Source organism: Diospyros lotus, chromosome 2 (genome assembly GCF_014633365.1).
Source record: "Diospyros lotus cultivar Yz01 chromosome 2, ASM1463336v1, whole genome shotgun sequence".
NCBI lineage: Eukaryota > Viridiplantae > Streptophyta > Magnoliopsida > Ericales > Ebenaceae > Diospyros > Diospyros lotus.
The window spans coordinates 16,390,611-16,411,581 of NC_068339.1; the positions used below are offsets into that span (position 1 = coordinate 16,390,611).

A 20,971-nucleotide genomic window follows, 5' to 3' on the forward strand; every position below is an offset into this window, starting at 1 on the left:
GCTCACATGGGTCCTCGAGCTCACCTAAAACCCTTACAAAGTTAACTTTCATATCTAACTTAATTAGTCATCATTTAGACCTGACAGGCATTCCCAATGTTATTTCCAATTATTCATTTGTCAAGTTATAATTTTTATTGTTCATTTCCAATTCCTATAATCAACATTTACATGGAGCTATTCATGTTTACATCAAATAAATGAGGGTGCTTTTGCTTTATTTCAAGCTTTGGCACCAAAGAGGCTTCCTCTTCAGAATGATTTCTCCATTGGAACTTTATTGAAAATATTACTTACACCTCAAAACACCTATTTTTTGATTGACAATCTTCACTAACCAATTTGGATATGCCAAGTTCTATTGTAACTCGACTGTCCCTTCTTGTACTGTGAGGCTTGAATCAAATATGAATGTTGAGGCTTGAATCAAGTATGTATTTTTGTAGTTAAGATACATGAAACAGATTATGAATGTTGGACAAAGTAATAGATTGGTCGAAATAATATATTATAGGTACTACCCTCTTTAGAATCTTATAGGTTCCAATGTATTTTGGACTGAGTAACTCTCTTGTTTGTTTCTCTTCATTGACTGGAGAGGCTAAACTCTCATATATATATATATATATATATATATCTTGTGCCCAATCTTAGACTTCTAGATCTCTAGTCTAATGGTCTATATAATATTTTTGGGTAACTTAAAAAGCAACTTTCAATCTTATTTGACAAGTCATATCTTTTCTACTGTGTATTGGACTACCTTGCCTGCTATATGTAATACCTTGGATTTTTATAAAAATTTGGAAGAGTTAAACCAAAGTAAATTTTAAGGATGAAATCTCCTTAACAGTTATTGGATGTAATATTCAAAATATTTAGGGATTTTTGGATATTAATTAAAAAATTGAAATTGAGCTTAGCGATAATTTTGGTTAATTATCAAGTATCAGTGGGCTTGAGGAGAACTTAATGAGAATTTATACAGAAATAAAACTTAAGTGTAATTTTTAAAAATTATAAAATAGGTCAATTTTGATAAGTTAATGAGCTAACTTTGAGAGCAAACTTTGATTAACCTAGATCAAATGAAACCTATACCAGTAGAAGGCTTCGTAAATGGGATTAAGATAAACCCATAAGATCTAATTTCTTAAGAAATAACTTAGCAAATTAAAAGTTATTCAAGCTCAATATTGGTTAAAACGCATAACAAGTTGATTGGTTAAATGTAGTCCAAGGTGATCGATAAGGGTGAATACAAGTTGAGTTTAAATCAGTGTCAATTTTATTCAAAGTGGTCAAAGTTTGTAAATGACAAAGTTCAAATTGTGTGAGTATCCCCTAAAACGGCCCAATGATCAAGTACAAACTAGATAGATATTGCATAAGGTGATTAGTTTGAAGATAAGATCGAGTTCTTAAAATTGTGAAATATCACCCAAGATAGGTGGTGAATGGTTGAGTTTAAACTGAGTTGATCTTACTCAAGACGATCGATGTGGCTAAAAAATCAAGTCTAGAGTTCAATGGATACTACTCAATATGACCAACCTAATGACTAGTTAAAACCAAGTGGGTTAAGTTCAAGATGACCAAATTGGATGATGTGATGAAACGAGGGTTAAAGATATGAGTTAAAAACTTATAGTGGATAATGTTAAGATTTTGGTTAAAAGCTTGAAAAATTTTTGAGGATAAAATTGTTTAAAGGGATTGGATGTAATATCTTAGATTTTTATAGAAATTTGGAAGAGTTAAGCCTTAGTAAATTTTGAGGATATTTAAGGGGTATTAGATGTAATATATGAAAATTTAAGCAATTTTTGGATATTAAAAATTATTTTAGAACTAGACAGAGGGAACTTAACAATAATTTTGTGAATTACTGAGATTTGGAAGAAATCCAGGAGAACTAAAACCTAAACTCACAAAGAATTTGCACCCAAGTGTAATTTGTTAAAAATTATAAAATAAACTAAATTTACAAAGTTATGGGGCTAAATTTGAGTTTAGAATTTGATCAAATTGGAACAAATCCAATATTGGGTTTCTAAGATGAGACTGAGTTGAACTTGTAGAACCTAGTTTACACAAAATTGTGGAGCAGATTAAAAGTTATTTGAACCCAAAATTAATTGAAAAAACATAATGAATTGATTAAATACACTAATTTGAACCTGAATGAACTATGATTGAACTCGGATTAAGATAAAACGAAAGATGGAGGGTTAACATAAGCATAACCAAGAACATGATGTTGCTTCCACATCTCACTATCAACTGCTGGATTGAAAACAATCGAACTTGGAAGATTGCAAAAAAAAAAAAAAAAAACTGCCAAAGACATTTGGATATGCCATTTTGAGCCAAAATTTTGAGCAAACGACCTTGAATTGAGTTGAACCATTTTACAACTCTTGAAGTCAGCATGAAGCAGAACATATCAGTGCTTCCAACACATGTTTCCAGCCATGGATGAGCAAGATATTGGAAGCTGAAAGTTTGACAAAATACCTAAAAGAAATTGAAGCCATTAGCTAAGTGTTAGGTGGGTAATACATAAACTCAGTCGAATTTGAGCTTCAGTCACTACGATTTAATCAGAATCGGTCATATCTGCAGCAATGATGAAAAACTGAGAAAATCTATGAGAAATTCAAAGCAAATCAAGCCAAAATTACAGGGGCGGAGCTACGCCCAGCCAAGGGTGGGCAATTGCCCACCCTGCTTTTTTTAAAAAATGTTATTAAATATATATAATTTAATTTTTTTTAATTTTTGTCTCCAGTAGCACTCCACCTCCACCCCCTCACTTGCCCAACCTACTTTTTTTTTTTTTTTTTTAATGTTATTATATATATAATTTAATTTTTTAAATTTTTTTTCTAAATATTAATATCACCCCACCTCTTACCCAACCTAACCTCATTTTCTCTCTCTCTCTCTCTACTCAGACAGTCGGTCCGTCGAACGCCCCCATTGTCGCCGGTCCCCGGCATCACTTCCACCTCACTCACTCGGTTACTCTTCTCGATCTCTTCTATAAAAGCTCTGTAAATCACCTATTTTGCAAAATCTGATCGTTGGATCATGAATCCGACCACAATATCATCATGAAATCAATCATGATCTACAACAAGATAAGCTTTTTAGTTTTATTAGCTTTACTTTTAGTATAGATTCGTAAGGTGTTTATGTATATATGCGTTATTTAGTTTGGCCAAAATTTTAAGCTTAGATCTACGGAATTTTAGCTGTTGGATCTTATTGATTTTTGGATATGTTAGACGAATGGGATAAGGGAGTCGAGTAGTGGACTTAGATTGCTAGAAAATACTGGTTGTGGTGGCCAGCGGCAATCGACAGTGTGTGTGTGTGTGTGTGTGTGTGTGTGTGTTTTTGTGTTTAAATCTAGCTGAAAATTAAAAACCACATTCGACCTAGATCCATCATGCCAAGAACCCGATCTCGATACATCATGCTAAGAACCCGATCTCGATGCATCATGCCAAGAACCTGATCTCGATGCGGTGCCTCCATAGTCTTGAATGCACAATGTACCCCATTGTGCTTCTTTGCCCTTTACTTCAGTCATGAAGAATGAGCTACTCATTTTGCTGCCATTCATAGAGTTTTTAGTGCCAGAAATGCCTCAATCCTTCTGGCCCAGTTTTCGATAAGTGATCGGTTCGGGGTAGCCATTACACTCACTATTGAAGCTCTAGCTCGACTTCAAGATTCTGTTTATAGTTATGTGTCCTATATTCTTCCCTTTCAACAACAGGTTAGTGATCTACAAGCTTATCGAGCTTTTTTGCAAAATTTACTATTTGGAAACCATTCTGCATATTCTCAACCTATTCCAAATTGGTTTCACCCACAACCCAATCCAAATCCTATTCCATAACCTAATATGAGATTTGCCGATATTTTTGGACTCATCTCGCATGGATCATTACTCGTGGATGATCCAAACCCAATCGGGAGCTTTGAATATCTCATCATCCTCGAGACTGCCTCGCTTCCTAGTTTTCCAGAAGCTACTTCTCTACCTTATCCCGTCGACACTAGCAGTAGCCAATGGCCACTTCGACACGACATCGATGAGTTTGAATCCGTCATGTTCGGCAATCATCGTCGACACTGTGCATCGACAACATTTCAAGGTATCAATTTCTATGGTTTGACTTCTTTCTTTTTTTTCTTGTATTATTCATGGTTTGATCTCTTGTAAATGTATTGAATATATGGAATAAATGCTATGTTTTGGATATTTTAATGTCTATGATCTATATTCATTATATAACACCTATTGTGATATTCCCTAAGAATTATCAACATTATCTTCGATGTTTCTCATGCGTCTCCCTATTTGAAGAGTACACTAATATATCATCAATAAATATAATTATTAGGAATGGGTTTAGAGAAATGAAGGCATTTTTCAAGATGTTATTTTCATCAATCAAATATATTTATTTAAATTCTAAATATATAAAATAATTTAAATGGATGAAAAATAAAATAAAATTAACATTTACAACAGTTAACAACGGTAGTAAAATTTATTAATTTTATAATTAAAAAATAAATTTTATAATGATTTTTGAAAAATTATAATAAAATTTAGAAAATAATTTAATAATTAAAAATAAAATAAAATAATTTAATTTCTTTTAACTTTTTTTAATATCATTTTATTTTTGCCACCTTATTTAAAATTCCTGGCTCGGGCCCAGGCCAAAAATGACAAAAATTTGGAAGAAATTGGGTTGATGTATGTTCATGTATATAAATCTAGAAAATTGGTTGAAATGAAAGGGATGATTATAGTCAACATTTAGATCGTCGATGGCTACTTAGCCAAGGTGACTTATGGCGATGATGGAAGTTGATAGGTGTCTTTTATACACTTATTTTGGTCTATAAACTTAGCATTTATACATTCAATGAGCATGATTTCTACTTGATTTGATTCTATATATGGTTATGTAGATGTAGAGCATGTGTTAAAGCGGACATGGAGCAAAAAGAGTGATTTTTGGTGCATGATGGGAGTGAAATGAAGTTTGGAGGCATGGTCGGGTTTCGAATTAAAAAGAAGCAAAAGAGTATCGAAAACAAGAAGTTGAAGATGATAAAGCAAGAGGCCAAAGAAGAAGGCTAGCGGGCTTATAGCAATATGCATACCGCTGTAGCACCGCTATAAGACTTAGTCTCTGGAGCTCACGGTCTTACAGCGGTATGCATACCGCTGTAGGACCGCTTTAGGAATTATTTTCTGGAGCTCACGAGTCTGCAGTAACAAGCATGCCGCGGTAGGACCGCGGTAGGGTTCAAAGCTTCGTGACAAGGTCGTTTTAAGCCCGTTTTAATCCAAATAAAAGAAAAATAGACTTCTTCAAGGTGAAGAACTTTGATAACCTAAAGAGGGCTATATAAAGGCTTATTTTTTGGAGATTAAGTAGTTAGTTTTGGAAGGAGGAGAAGACGGCAAGTTGAGGCAAAAAGAGAAGACTTTCTTGAAGAACTTCGGTTTTGGTTTTATTTTTCTGTTCTTTATTCTTTGCAACATCATGAACTCCGTTTTTATTACTTTCTCGTTGGTTGAAACTATGTTAGGCTAAGTACTTTGTGGCTAGGGTGATTGATGAAACCTAGTTCAATGATGGTTTAATTAAAAGTATTTGGATTTTATTTTATTCTTGTCTTTTGAGTTGATCGTTTGTTATGCACTAATTCCGTTTTGATGCTTGGCCGCCATTAGAACGTGTTTGTGATTTATATTGCTTTCGAGAGATTCAATATAGATTAGCACTTGATAATAAATGACATAAAGTTCGATAATAGGTAGAGATACCGTTATGCCTTGTGAAATCTTATTTTGATGATCATTGTGGATAAATGCATGTTTTTATATTTGCAGATTAATTAGAGATAATTAATCTCATATGCGAGCATAGATTCGATTGACCATCGAGAGAGGCTTTTGATTAACTTAGGATCATCGATTTTCAGATCAAAGCAAGAATTATAAAACTCAACCACTGAGAGATTAAACCAAATATAGAACTACGGTAGATTCATGAACCCTAGCGCATTAGATTTTCATATTTAAAACCTAAAGAATTATTTTGTGTTTTTCTTTGGTGAGTTAGTTTTAATTTATATAAAACTTCCATTGAGTATTCTTTGAGTTGTGTGTGACTTATTAAAGTTAATAGTAGTTAAAGTAGGGACCAAAAACCAATCCTCGTGGGAACGATACTTGATTCATCATTATATTACTTGTTACGATTCCGTACACTTGCGGGAAAGAAAAAGTCTAACAGAAGTGTCAAAGTGGTGATGCGGTAGGGGGAAGATTGACTGGAGGTGATGTCGATGGGACTTGACGGAGCATTTTAGAGTGGCCGGAGATTCAGTTCAAATTGGGTCGCCAAAGAAGACGAAATGACAGCAGTTGTTTTCGTGTTCTCTGGTAGTTGTCGGTAGTGTGGCTGGCATCGACGGCGAGCGGCCCAGGGGTGAGAGGTGGCGATGGCAAGTGGCTAGAACATCCTAGGCGGTGAAAATGAGGAAACAGGTGGGCAGGCGCGTGAGAAATTTGGAACTTTTGAAAGGTAATACTTCTACCCTATTGTTCTAAGTATTGCATTTAGACCTGCTCTGGTCTGTGTATCATGCATATGCCGTCCGTTTTTGCTCAAATTGCATTAGTATCCTATAATTTACATGTTATTATATTTATGACCATTAAATTTACATAAATTTCACGTTTCCATGAAATTTATGCATATTGTAGTATGATTTATATGCTTATAGAGTTAAAATGCAATCTTAATGGCACACATACATATAAGATCATACATTACCTTTTAAGAGCATATGACCCAAACAATGTGAATTTAATTGATAACAATAAATGATTATTACTATTTTGTTTGGCATAATTGGTGTAAAAGTTTATGAATAATATCTACTTATTCATATGTTTGAAAAATCATTTTAGAGATGTCACTAAATGATTCATTATCATAGCTGATTTGGGTGCTTTAAGAGGGGAAGAGGAAATGGACAACTAGAATATTGTCTTCTTTTTTTTTTTTTTTTCTAATTTCGTATTCATAATATTTTCTCATTGTATTATTTAGTTTCTTGAAATGGTTTGAACATTGGAACGGGGAATATAATAACATGATTTATTAATTCAATGTTTAATTTTCTGTATTGCATCTTTTTTTTTTTTTTTGATCAAAAGGTAAATATATAAAGACCAAAAGAACTGTACAAGTACACTGGGCATACCCGCTGTATTGCATCTTACTTAGATTTGGGAGGAATAATGCTAGACTGGTATTTTAGCATGTTATGGGTCTTAGACAACATGGTTTTCCTTCAACTCCTGTTTTTATGCTGAAATTTGTCTACTCGTGCAGTTGAACACAAATCCAAATAGGTTACATAAGTCTTATCTTGCCCTTCCATGGACAATTCAGGCGGATCTTATCAAATCTTAGCTAGGTAATGTCTGTGTTGCAGTGATCTTTAGCCTTGTTTGTGGAGCGGTGGAGATAATTCCTGTTGGCCTGTTACCTTGAATTCTCAAAATGCGTTTCCTATATGGAGAAAATCATCAATTTGCTTCTAATGATAACATGGTATAGGTTTGTCACATTGATGAAACCCATACCTATAAAGGAGCATTTGGATGTCATACTGCTCTTATATTAAGGAGACTCTGCCGGCTTTGTTCTCTTGGTACCTTTTCCCTCAACGGTTCATAAAAGATAAAACTTCTGCTTAATTCTTCCTTTTCTCTTTCCTGCAAACACATCATCTTGGCCTGCTTTCTGGTTGCAGTGTATGGCAGCAATCCTTCTTTTGTGTTTTGTACTGCCACTTCTGCAAACCCCTGTGAACATGCTATGGTAAGGTACTAACCCAACTGTCATGTCCACCACCTGCTCTTGCCATTGGAGCCCCATGAGGTGTTCTCTCTCTATGTTTTGGGTTGGGGGGGGGGGGGGGGGTTATTATTCATATAGTTAATTCTAGTATTTTTGTTGCATACCTCTTTTTGGTAATGGTCAACTTCAATGTACACATTCATAAATCCAGCAATCTGAGTTACCATTTACCCATTTTGTTACTCTATTGTTCACAGTCAAATTTTCTTGGAACTGAGGTTTATTAGTTTTTAAGTGAATTTGTCAACATGTTGTTCTGGATTTGCGGTTAACTTCTATCAAGTATTTAAACAAACATTGAATAGACGTCAGAAGCTTTTACGTTTTCTGAAGGTCTTAATAGTAGCTGATGTCAGCCATTCAGTTATCTTCTTTATCTTGGTCGTTATGCAATTTGTAGCTTGAAATTTTGAATTGACTTGAACAGGATGATTTTGAACAGACAGAGATGCAGAAGATAGAGAAGATTTTGAACAGAAAGATGAAGATTCCATTGCTGCTGCTGCAAGTGCAAGATTAAGTCTTCAATCGTTTGTTTTCAGGACCAGTGTGTAAACCCAAGCAAGATAAGTAGTCCCTAGTAGTAGGGATTCCCAGTGATAAAAGGATATGCTGTTTGGGTTATTATAGCAGGCTCCCGCTATGACAGTATCTGTTGCTTATTGTTGGTAAATATATCACTATTCACTCAAGATTGAATAGTCCTGAACGTATGTTTGGAGCTTCTCTCAAGTTGGCCACTTCATTTTCTCCATCGAAACTTGTCCACTTGTAGTTGTATTATTGAGGCGTTTTGGCCAATAATATATTTCTGGTTTTCATTGAAAGCCACATGTTGCAGCTGCAGCTGCAATTTGTTCTTTTCAATATTTAGTTCATCTGTAGAAATGAGTTCTATTGCTAAAAAAAAAAAAAACCTTTGAATTCCTAAATGAATACAGGGTCTTTTTCAATTTGTTAAAACGACTCAAATAATTGTTTCTTTTTTTTTTATTTTTCTCTCCTCTTATTGTTGCCTAGTAAACCTGAGCTTGAGATAGAAGGCTTAGAAGAAGGGGCCTTTGCGTGCTGCTTGATAAAGCTCCCGAGCTTGATGAACCAAATGATGATGTTTTGCCACTATTTGAGCATTTGGGGAATGCTGCTTCTTCAGATGTGATGGATCAAGTTTGTGAGGTTGTACTTTGTAATCATTGTTTTTATTTTATTAGAAAAAAGGAAATAATGTTTTTCTTTTATTGGACTAATTGTTTTGAGTAATCCAATTCTTGGGACTGGACTAGCTATTGTGACTTATCTATGCCACTGTATATGTAGGTAGAATGAAATCCATTTTTTTTAGTAATTATTATGGTTTTGTTGGACTTATTAGGTGAAAAATGTTTTTTTATTTCATAAAGGTACGATTATATATAGAAATGACAATATAAAATAAAGAGTCGTATTTCATTGTATTACGCTGTCTTTTTTTTAAGCTTTATAAAAAGGGTTTTTTTAGCAAAATAATGTAAGATTACATCATTGAACGGGGGGAGAGAGAGAGAGCAACTTTCAGAATCTACAACAGTGAAGCCTCACAGCCCTGGCCTTGGGCTTCCTTAATTGGAGGGCGTCTGGTTTTGGCATTTGCACAGGGCTGCCAATGCCTTCCCATCTCAACCTGCATATTTCATTTATCAATATGCTATTTACAAACAAGACCACCAAACTAAGCAAATTTATATATAGGGCTTACACTGGGAAGGCAAAAGAACCAGAGCTGCTATCTGATTGATTGGAATCACTTGATTCAGCAGACACCATTACACAGTCTTCAGCCTCCTCAATGTGGTCCTCCCCTCCGTGCTCCACTGCAGGAGATGCTGTTTCCAAATTGATTCTCCATTTTTCTTTCCCCTACGAAATTTTTCTCACTTTTTTTGCCTTCAAGTCATTTCCATGGAAATCAAAATTGCTTGTGTTTGATGAACTATTTCTTGGCCTCAAAATGCCCCTAGTTTTAGGATCCAAGAGGTTTTTCTTGGTTCTAAAAATTTTATGAAATAGTGATAACCTTAATGTTTTTATTGTTTTTAATTCTGAATGAAACGCAAAACACGAGATTGAGGAGCTATCTCACACCTTTCTGTTAGAGATCACATTATCTCCCTCATTCGATGCACTGACATCTCCTCCATCTTCATCCAGCATACAGCCATGGCAACTGTTGTCCACTTTCTCTGCACACTTACCATATACAAGCTGTTCCCACAAAACCAAAGCAAAAACAGAAGCATTACTAGCATTGGAACCGGCTTACTCGATATCTAAAATACGATCAAACAAAATGGTTTGCATCTAACCTCTCGATTTATGTGCCGTGTTGAACTCTTGCTTGCGCCATCAGCATGGTTAGATGATGCTTCCGGCTTCCCATCCTTCACCACATGGACTGCTCCATCCTCTCTAAAGCAGAATACAATGCAATCCTCGTCAATCTCCTGCTCTTCTACTCTGCTACTGAGAGTTAACTTGTGCCTTAAACTAAAGACTGGTTCTTTCTCTTGTTGGTTGTGGCTGCCATGTAAGGTGACCGTGTTCATCCCATTGGCTTCCCTGGGAGCTTGAGCTGATGACGAAGGGCAAACTGTTTCTGCTTCTTCTTCACCTACCACTGCATACATACTTATTAGCTCAATTATGCAGGAATGATTTGGATTAGTACCCATAAAACAAATTGTTAACTGAAACCAATGATTTGGATCAATACCCATAAAAAGTTGTTTTAGTCTTTTGATACTGTTTTAACTTCGATTGTCCAAGCCTGAAGTTTAAGCTAAAGGAACCCGATAAACTAAACAATCAATCATAAGCAAAGAAAAATTAAACCAGATATAAGAGGAGAATCGTTACCTAGAGGAAACCTGCAAGAGAGGAAATATTTGGTCAAGTCTCTTCTGGTCCATGGAGTGCACATTGTTTTTTTCTCTCTTCTGGGACAAAGAGAGTCATCTATATTTCTGAATTTGAAAAGGAGATTTAATGTTGAGTGAGGGAATAGCAGAATTTTGAATTTGAAAAAAGAGATTTAATGCAGAAGTTACAATGGTTTTATCACTAATAACCATTGTAATTGCTCTTCATGGTTGTGTTGGGGAGAGAAAAATGTGGAGATAATATTCATACATTGTAACTGGCCCTTTATTGACAAAAAAAAAAATCAAATTTATCAAAATTTTCACAAAAGCATTAGAATTAAACTAGCAATAAGTTTAAAACCGTCTGAGATCTCAAACTCCTGCTCTCGCATAAGTTCCCTCCCACTACCTCTCCTAATTTTCATCTCTTCCTCAAGGCACCTCCAATCTTCACGGGTAAGAATTAGACAATTTTGTCAGTTTGCTGACTATTAATTACCAAGATTGCATTGCTCCCACTAGAAATTCTTAGTAATCCAATTTCGTTGTTATGTGTTCCCACTTCCATTCTAGAATATTTAACAATTATAACCTTTCAGTAAACTAAATACAAGTATCGGTTGATCAAATGTCTTCAGTATAGAGTGTAACCTTTTAGTATAACTAGTCTAGTTGGCCAAAGAATACACCTTAATTATTCATCCATAATTGTTTTCATTATCTCTACAAAGGTTGTTTGGTCAACCGAGTTCTACTTTAGTTGACCAAGTGCTATCAACTTCATAAAATTATCTTCAAAAATCAATCATCTTCTGCTTATTTAAATGCTCATTCCTTTGACTACTCTCAAAATTTTCTAAATAAATGTTACCCTTTATCTATTTTTCCTTATAGTTAAACAAAGTTTTATTTTTTTATTTTTTATTTGGAACATATACAGATCTATATTTTTCTAAGGCATTAATGTGTATCACTAAAATAGTTACCAAAATCTAACTCTGAGCTTTGAGCCTCACATGATCTTTTTGGTCTCATCCTTATTTGGAAAATTTTCTATGGCTACAAAATCCTTCTATTTTGTCCTGATTTAAAGGACTATAAATCTGTTTTTATATTTTAACTCGTTTGCATGTCTCACTTTGTAAGGATTTTTATTTATTATAAGTGTGATCTTGTTAATAAATTTACATGTAAATAAGATTCTATCTCTTGTATAAAAGTTAGGATTATTCTCATTTATTTTTACCGAATCTTTTAAGTTCTAATGCTGGTTTTGGCTTCAACTAGCCATCGTTGGGACACTCTCTGCCGACAGAGAAGGTTCGCTTATTGTCAAGGATGACAGCAGAGAAGGCACCTTCTTCGTCTCCCTCTCCATTGACACTGTTTTCCTCTTTGTCATCATCTACCTCTCTCTTCAAATTTTACACACACACACGAAGACAAAGAAACTAACGATTTTATTGTTGACAAAGACAACAAAGCGATCCATGACTTTCTTGATTTGAGATCAAACAACAAATCTTTAGAAAAAGAAGAAAACTCTAACTATCGATTTGAAGATTGTGATGATGGTATATAGTGGAAGGAAAATTGCAAAGATGGCGAGAGAGAGAGAGAGAGAATAAAATTAGGGTAATATAGAGTTTTAAGTAATAAAATAATTTCTTATTCAGATGGGCCTACATTTACGTGTAAATTGTTTTACAAAATACAATATTTCACATCAAGGCTTTCACTTGCTTTGACGTATCATATTTTATTTACTCTTTTTAAATTTGGTTACAAAAATAATTTACATAGATGTGTAAAATATATATATATATATATATACATATAGGATCTTTATATGAATAATATATATATATTGCAGCTGATGCCTATCCATTCACAGGCCCTTTTTGGCGCCAAGCCTTACAAGTCAAAGAAAGGCGTTAGCTTATCGGCATGGCCCTTCTTTGGACTGGCCGACTTCCACGGTGTAGTGTCAGTGCCACCAGCACTTCCGCCAATTTTCTTACCCACCAGCCAGCCAATCATTTTGGCCCTTGTCTGCAATTTGCTTGGCTCCCACACTCACTCACACACCTCTTTACTAAAACTTAAATTTGTGATTACGTGGTATCACAAAAATCAACGCATTTTAAGTCGTTAGTACCTAATAATAGTAATGGCAATTGGTTTCAGAAAGTGAGAAGGAAACAGTAAGTGTGCTCACCCGACTCGAATTTAATATTGAACGAATCATGGGATTGGGACGCAACGCAAGTGCAAACTATCCTCTTACGTAACCCGTGGGCGTGGGCACGTGCTCTCTCCACAAGTTGGCTGCCTGATGCATTAATAATATTTGTCCATGTTCAAGGAATCACGGCTATCTGATTATTGACAAAATGCGCCCAAAGCTTCAAAGGAATCATCGACTGGATTGTGGATACACCACATTATAAATTCTTCGCCATTTTGATCATTTCAGTAGTAGAGCAGAAGCAATGGTGGTTTCTCCAATCTCTGGTTTTGCTCTCATCGCAGTATTCATTGCTCCACTAATGGGAATTCTATCTGCAGACCAGACAAGCTTAGAACTTGAAGTTGAGGCCTTGAAGGCATTCAAGGACTCAATCACCAGTGACCCTTTGCAAGCTCTGGCGGACTGGACCAATACAAACCATCACTGCAACTGGACTGGAATCGCTTGCGATCCTCACTCGAGCCATGTTGTTTCCATTTCCCTATCCGAGAAACAGCTCCAAGGGGAGATCTCGCCGTTCCTAGGGAACATTTCCAGCCTCCAGGTTCTTGATTTAACTCTTAATTCATTCACTGGGCACATTCCACCCCAGCTGGGACTTTGCTCACAGCTTCTGGGACTAGTTCTTTACCACAATTCTCTTTCGGGTCCAATACCTGCTGAACTCGGAAGCCTTAGAAATCTGCAGTCTATAGACTTTGGAAACAACTGCTTGAATGGAAGCATACCTGAGAGCATAGGCAACTGCACGGCTTTGGTACAACTCGGCCTCGTCTCCAATAATCTAACCGGCAAAATCCCATCCAGCATTGGTAATTTAGTTAATCTTCAGCTGTTTGTAGCTTATCATAATGACTTGGTAGGTCCTATTCCTGCTTCCATTGGTAGGCTGGAAGCTCTGCAAGCTTTAGACCTGAGTCAGAACCAACTATCCGGTGTAATACCCCGAGAGATCGGGAATTTATCAAACTTAGAAGTTCTTCAGTTGTTTGAGAATTCACTCAAAGGGGAAGTCCCATCTGAACTTGGTCATTGCGGGAAGCTTGTCCGTGTAAGCATATATAGCAATCAACTCATTGGAGGCCTTCCTCCTGAGCTTGGGAATTTGGCTAGATTAGAAACCTTGAATTTGTATGAAAATATGCTGAATTCAACAATCCCACTCTCCTTATTCCGAGCCAAGTCAATAACCCATTTAGGACTCTCTAGGAATGAGTTAGTCGGTACAATACCTTCTGAAATTGCGTCGTTGAGATCATTGCAGGTATTGACCCTACATTCAAACAGGTTCACTGGGGAGATTCCTTTATCAATAACTAGCTTGGCCAATTTGACATACTTGTCAATGAGTTTCAATTCTCTCACAGGGTCACTTCCACCAAACATTGGTTTGTTGTACAACTTGAAGAACCTTACCCTGAACAATAACTTTCTTGGAGGATCTATTCCATCCAGTATCGTCAATTGTACACGCCTTCTTTGTATTGGTTTAGCTTACAACAGACTAGAAGGGAAGATTCCTCAAGGCTTGGGGCAGTTGCGAAATCTCACTTTCCTATCTGTTGGTCCAAATAACATGTCCGGAGAGATTCCAGATGACCTCTTCAATTGCTCAGATCTTGATATACTCAATTTGGCTAGAAATAACTTCAGTGGATCACTGAAACCAGGTGTTGGCAACCTCTTTAAGCTCCGAATTTTGCAGCTCCATTCAAATTCATTTTCAGGATCAATCCCACAAGAGATTGGCAACCTGAGCCGATTGATGATGTTAACACTTGGGAAGAACAGATTTTCAGGCCTAGTTCCTCCCCAAGTGTCAAAACTCTCACTCCTCCAAGGCTTTTCCCTGAATGACAATGGACTTGAAGGGGCAGTCCCTGAGAAAATTTTTGAGCTCAAACAGCTTGTTGATCTCCGTATGCAGAATAATCGGTTCACTGGTCCTATTCCGTATACTGTAGCAAATCTTCAGTTGCTTTCGGATTTAGACCTCAGCAGGAACATGCTTAGTGGGTCAATACCAGAAAGTATGAAAAGTCTTAGTAACCTTATGAGCTTGGACCTCTCGCACAACCATCTCAAGGGACCTATCCCCGGGTCAGTAATTGCAGGTATGAAAAATATTCAGATGTATCTGAATTTATCATACAATTCCTTGATAGGAAGAATACCAAATGAGCTTGGCATGTTAGAAATGGTACAAGTTATTGACATCTCAAATAATAATCTGTCAGGTAACATTCCTGATAACCTTAAAGGCTGTAGAAACTTGTTCTCTCTTGATTTGTCAGGGAACAAACTTTCTGGGCCTTTGCGTGGTGAAGTTTTTAATCAGATTCATATGCTTACAAGCTTAAACCTTTCAAGGAATCAGTTGGTTGGTGCAGTCCCTGAAAATCTGGCACATCTGGAGCACCTCAGTTCTCTTGACCTTTCTCAAAATAGGCTCAAGGGAATGATCCCTGACAGCCTTGTGAATACTTCCTCCTTGAAGCATCTCAACCTTTCATTCAATCAACTTGAAGGACGAGTTCCAGAGAGTGGTATCTTTAAGAACATAAGTGCATCTAGTTTGGTAGGAAATCTTGGTCTCTGTGGAGCCAGAACTCTTAGCCCATGCAGTGGAAAGAGCTATAAGAAGAATTCACACCGCTTATCCAAGACAAACATTCTGATTCTAGCAGTACTGGGATCTGTTTCCATATTCCTAATTCTCCTACTGGCAATATCAATCTATATTTGCTACACCAGAAAGCAAAATCAAGAAAGGGCCAAGAAATCAGATCCTGAGTATGCTTCAGCATTGACCCTTAAGAGGTTTGATCAAAAGGATTTAGAAGAAGCAACAGACTTCTTCAGTGAAGATAACATTATAGGAACAAGCAATTTGAGCACTGTCTACAAGGGTATACTGGAAGATAGGAATAAAATAGCAGTAAAGAAATTTAACCTGCACCAGTTTCCTGCAGAGTCTGACAAATCCTTCTATAAAGAAATTAAGACCCTGAGCCAACTGAGACACAGGAACCTGGTGAAGGTACTTGGTTATGCTTGGGAAAGCAGGAAGCTAAAGGCTTTAATCCTTGAGTACATGGAAAATGGCAACTTGGATAGCATCATCCATGGTCCTCCTGCAAATCACTCAAGATGGACATTATCTGAGAGGATCGATATCTTAGTCTCTATTGCAAGTGGCTTGGCTTACTTGCATTCCGGATATGATTTTCCCATTGTTCACTGTGATCTGAAACCTTCTAATATTCTTCTTGATGGTAATTGGGAAGCCCATGTGAGTGACTTTGGAACTGCTAGAATGCTGGGTGTTCATCTTCAGGATGGGAGCAGGCTTTCATCATCTTCTGCATTTCAGGGCACCATCGGCTATATTGCACCAGGTAACATTAGACTTCATTATCTGCTTTATGAAGTCCATCATTACATCAAGTGCAGCTGTTTGAATATTTACCAATATTACTAATACAAATGAATCCACCCTGGCTAATCCCAAATGATAAACTTTTCATAATAGTCTATGTTGAATGCATAAAATGAGGGACCAAAAGGATCTCCAGTCCCCTGCATGCTTAAGCTGCTACAGTATATGCAATCTGTAAAGAAATACAAGTTTCAGATGATTTTTAATCATATTTTTGAGGAATTAGTCAATGCGAGTATGAAGTAAAGAATTAGATCTGGCTAAGTGGCATTCCTGTAACTTGTTCTGCATTCTTTTGTTTTTGATTATTTGTTCAATGATAGAACTGAAAGTATGACCTTGACCTATCCCTATAGTTGTCATTCACACCTAAATAAAATCATCTCTTCTTATCCTGTGCAGTAGGATAACTCATGTCCTCATGTTCTGTGGGCATGTTTGAAACCTTCCATATGGTTAATAGAATCTGAAAAGTTAGTATTTCAAACTGATATGTACTCAAGTGAAGGAATGTAAAATCATGACACATATAACCAATTGTTGGCCATCTAGGATCAGGGCATCCTCAAGTGGAATAAGAAAAACATAACTATAAATCCATGAATTCAGAAGGATATCAAGTATAAATGTGTAAATGGCAAGTTTTGGCTTGTGCAGTACTTTTATTTTCGTTTACTTGCTGATAGTACAGTATTTTTACCTTTCACTTGCTGGAGTTTCTTAATGTGATGCCTACATGGGTTCTCACTTCCCTAAATATGTAAATGTTCTGATCAGAGTTTGCATATATGAGGAAGGTTACAACTAAAGTAGACGTGTTCAGCTTCGGCATAGTAGTAATGGAATTCTTAACAAAGCAAAGGCCAACAGGGCTCATAGAAGAGGATGGTATACCTGTCTCTTTGCCTCAACTTGTGGAGAGAGTGCTGGATAAAGGAATCAAAGGCCTCCTTCAAGTTGTTGACCCTAATCTAGCTTCAAATGTCTCCTCCAAAGAGCAGGAAATAGCAGAAGAGCTTCTTAAACTGGCCTTATCTTGCACCTGCACAGACCCTGAGAACCGGCCCAATATGGACACTGTATTGTCCTCTCTCTTGAAGCTGAAGTAAATGCGGCACAACATTATGAAAGATGCTTCCCCTGTGAACCAATGCTTCAAGGTAGATTCTAGATGGTTCATTTCCTATAATATTCATCATGGTTTCAATCAAAGTTTTAATATTCAAAAAATTGAAAGATTGTACCCAGCGTGCAAAATTCCCATTCGTGTGATTGTTAGAGAAGTTATTTTTTACAGCACAGTTTATAAGGTCAAATCATGGCATAATAACAATAAAAAAAATCCTGGAGGATGGATTACATTTTGTTGGAGAATCTACTTGTTTGTGATAATTAATCTAACTGCAAAAAAATGTAAAATAACATTTTCTCTCCTTTGACTGGAAGAGGATCATTAATTGATCGCAAAATTAGCAATCCAACAGCAAAGTTGCAGTAGCTAGAGATAATCAAATAGTGAACAGTAAAGTTTGATCCATAACAATGTGAATACAATGACATCACTGCTCCAGAATAGGCAAAGAATTTCACTCGGTTTCTCATCCAACAGCACTACAATCGCCTATAACTGTTACTAGATCCATAAACAAACCTGTTCTCCAAGAAAGGCTTACTCTTGAGGAGAAATTATTTTGTGTCTCCAGGGCACCACGTCAGGACAAATTTTCGGTGCTCAAACCAATCGGCTGCTGTCACATGATTATATATTTGTAAAAGATCTCCTAACCCACAAAAACAATGGCGCAAACGTAGTTATCAATTTATCCTCACCACTAACACGCGCCCAGAATTGATTGGTTTCAGGCACCAAAATTTGTGCTGCTGTGGTGCCTCGGACGCACAAAACAATTTGTCACTCACTAGGAGGATCACTCTGCAAGAACTCGTCTATAGTTGAAGGGAAATCTAATCCACCAAAGCCCTCATTATCCCGAAATAGAAAAGCAGCTTTGCCCAAAAGCAAATGAGCCAACTTCAGAGGCTCTCTCCTTTCCCTCTCACCATCATCCAAGAAGTGCTTAATCCACCCATCCAACCTCTCCGATTCCTTCACACACTTGGGCCCCTTCACCCTAACAATCCTCGCATAGAACCCACCATCATCATCATTCTTCAAAACCAGATCATCCAAATTTGGCTCTTTCTCTTCACAATCCGACAGACCCAAGAGTTGGATTAATAACCCAATCTCATCAACACCGTTGTCTTCAATGACAATGCTTGGCTTGGGTGGAGATGGGTCCTCCTGGATAGGTGGGAAATCGAGGGAATTTGAGAGGAATTCTCTTGGGGGTTCACTATCTTCTGAGGTCGAGGTTTTGGTATTGCTGTTGCTGGGTTGGTCAAGCTTGAGATATAGAGGAGAACTCATCCGAGACTCCATTGGTGTAGAGTTATTGGTTTCCCCTGGTGGTGAAGAGAAACTGAAGGGTTTCGATGGGCTCTCTGATTTCATTCTTTTCTCGACCTGTTCACATACATTGTGAGAAGTACTTGAAGACATATACATTATATATATAATATATATATATGCAGAAGGGGAAGAAGGGTTGAGATTTACCTGTTTGAGAGAGGAGAAGAAATTGGAGTGGAGAGAACGAGGATTCATCTTGCTTAAATGGGTTTGTTGATTTCAATCAAACTTTTTTCGGGGGGGTTTAATGTTTTCTCCGCTGAAAAAGAAGAAGTACCTACTAATGGTCAAGAACAAGAACAAGGAGATGGAGAAGGAAAGAGAAGCGCGCCAAACAGGCTGCTTGCCGAGTACATATTTTTGCTGGTACAACTTTTTCACGGGTTTATTTAATTTTTTTTATTATTTTAATTATATTATTCGATTATATATTTTTAAATTAATTACGTCCTTCAATTAAAATGTGCAATACATGAGTGCCAAAATACTCAAATTATCCCTCACACCACCACCATCTCTACCATAACTTTTTTCTTTAATGGTCGACAATGAAACAGGTGTAGGTCGACGATTATAGTGAAAAGTGTAGAAGTCATCATCGATCGAGAAAGGCAGAAGGAAGAGACAAAGGTATCGATAGTGGGGAATGACAAAGAGGCGAAGGCATTAGCGATGGGTGAAGAGTTGAAGACGTCGATAATGGCGAAAAACAAAAAGGTGAAGGCATCGATAATGGCAAGGTAAAGAGATGAAAGCGTTGGTAGTGACAAAAGGTGATAAAGTGAAAATCTTGGCAATGGCAAAGGGCCATCGCCTATACCTTCACCTCTTCATCTTTTGCTATTGATGCTTTCATCTCTTTGTTTTTTACTATCGCCAATGACGACCTTTGTGCTTTTAACTATCGTTGACGCTTTTATCTCTTCGCATTTTACCTTTCATGATCAACAACGGCCTTTGCACCTTTTGCCATAGTCGCGGGCCTGCACCTCTCACTCTCACTGAAGGAAGAAGTTGTTATTGTAGAGATGGTAATCATGTGAGGATAATTTGAGAATTTTAATGCATGTTGTATGCTCTAATTAAGGCATGCAATTGAATTAAAAATATATAGTTTAAGGGTATAATTGAAATAATAAAAATTTTAAGTGATTACATAAAAAAAAATATAAAAATATAAAGGTAAACTTATAAACTAGGCCAACAAAATATATTAATATATTAACAAGTAAAATAAAATAAAGGAGAAGAGGAAATCATTCAAAGGGCAGATTTGTTACTGTGAATTTAGGTTCTCGTTTGTGCACTGGCAGGTAAGAAAAATATTTCAACATTCATTCGTATTAGTAAAAGGAAAAGCCTTCAAGAAAGGGAAATTAATTAACTAATTTACCAATTAATTGAGAGGGAACACATGAAGAAATAAGAATTGACACGTGACATAATTTAGATAATTTGATATATATATATATATATATAAAGACTCTCGTAAAGTATTTACACTTGCACGCAACAGAATTTTATGCTTCCATTATTAAGAACTATGACTCGACTTCTTAGCATCGTCATGCCTTAATTCTATATTGAGATCACATTTTAATTAAGTTCAATAAAAAATTATATTTAGACCATTAATATACAATCTATAAAAATTCTTTATACAATCTAATTACTCTACTCTTCTTTGTTTTTTCCTTTGAAATTGGATCAAAATTTGTCTTTTTCACTTTCATTATTTTTCATTTTCTTGTGATTATGATTAAATAAACATCAAATCAGAAAAACATAAAAGGATTAAATTAACCTTTTCTAGGAAATTAATCCATTTATTTAACAACTTTCTCTTCAACGGAGAGAGATAAAGTTGATCCACTCTACCTTCAAAGATTAAGGCTTCAAAATTATTTTTAAGGGACATAAAACTCATATTTCTTGCAA

General features: G+C 36.2%; 2 protein-coding genes across 4 annotated transcripts; both read right to left on the reverse strand.

The window, feature by feature from the left end:
- Positions 1-9,505: 9,505 nt before the first annotated feature.
- On the reverse strand, positions 9,506-10,677 carry LOC127793892 (protein BREAKING OF ASYMMETRY IN THE STOMATAL LINEAGE-like). The gene is made up of 3 exons (XM_052324670.1): positions 10,095-10,677; positions 9,709-9,869; positions 9,506-9,633 (listed from the first exon to the last, which is right to left on the reverse strand). The coding sequence occupies exons 1-3, from the start codon at positions 10,161-10,163 to the stop codon at positions 9,525-9,527; spliced, it is 339 nt and encodes a 112-aa protein (XP_052180630.1). The 5' UTR covers positions 10,164-10,677; the 3' UTR covers positions 9,506-9,524.
- Positions 10,678-13,639: 2,962 nt separating this feature from the next.
- LOC127795637 (uncharacterized) lies at positions 13,640-19,376 on the reverse strand. Of its 3 annotated transcripts, none has more exons than XR_008021840.1 (4): positions 19,181-19,376; positions 17,455-19,087; positions 13,850-16,539; positions 13,640-13,777 (listed from the first exon to the last, which is right to left on the reverse strand). XR_008021840.1 is itself a non-coding variant. In XM_052327433.1 (2 exons), the coding sequence occupies exons 1-2, from the start codon at positions 19,226-19,228 to the stop codon at positions 18,473-18,475; spliced, it is 663 nt and encodes a 220-aa protein (XP_052183393.1). In that variant the 5' UTR covers positions 19,229-19,376; the 3' UTR covers positions 17,925-18,472. The 3 variants fall into 3 exon arrangements, 1 of the variants encoding a protein (XP_052183393.1); XR_008021841.1 differs by having other exon boundaries at positions 13,850-16,574; XM_052327433.1 differs by lacking the exons at positions 13,640-13,777; positions 13,850-16,539 and having other exon boundaries at positions 17,925-19,087.
- Between the last annotated feature and the right edge of the window lie 1,595 nt (positions 19,377-20,971).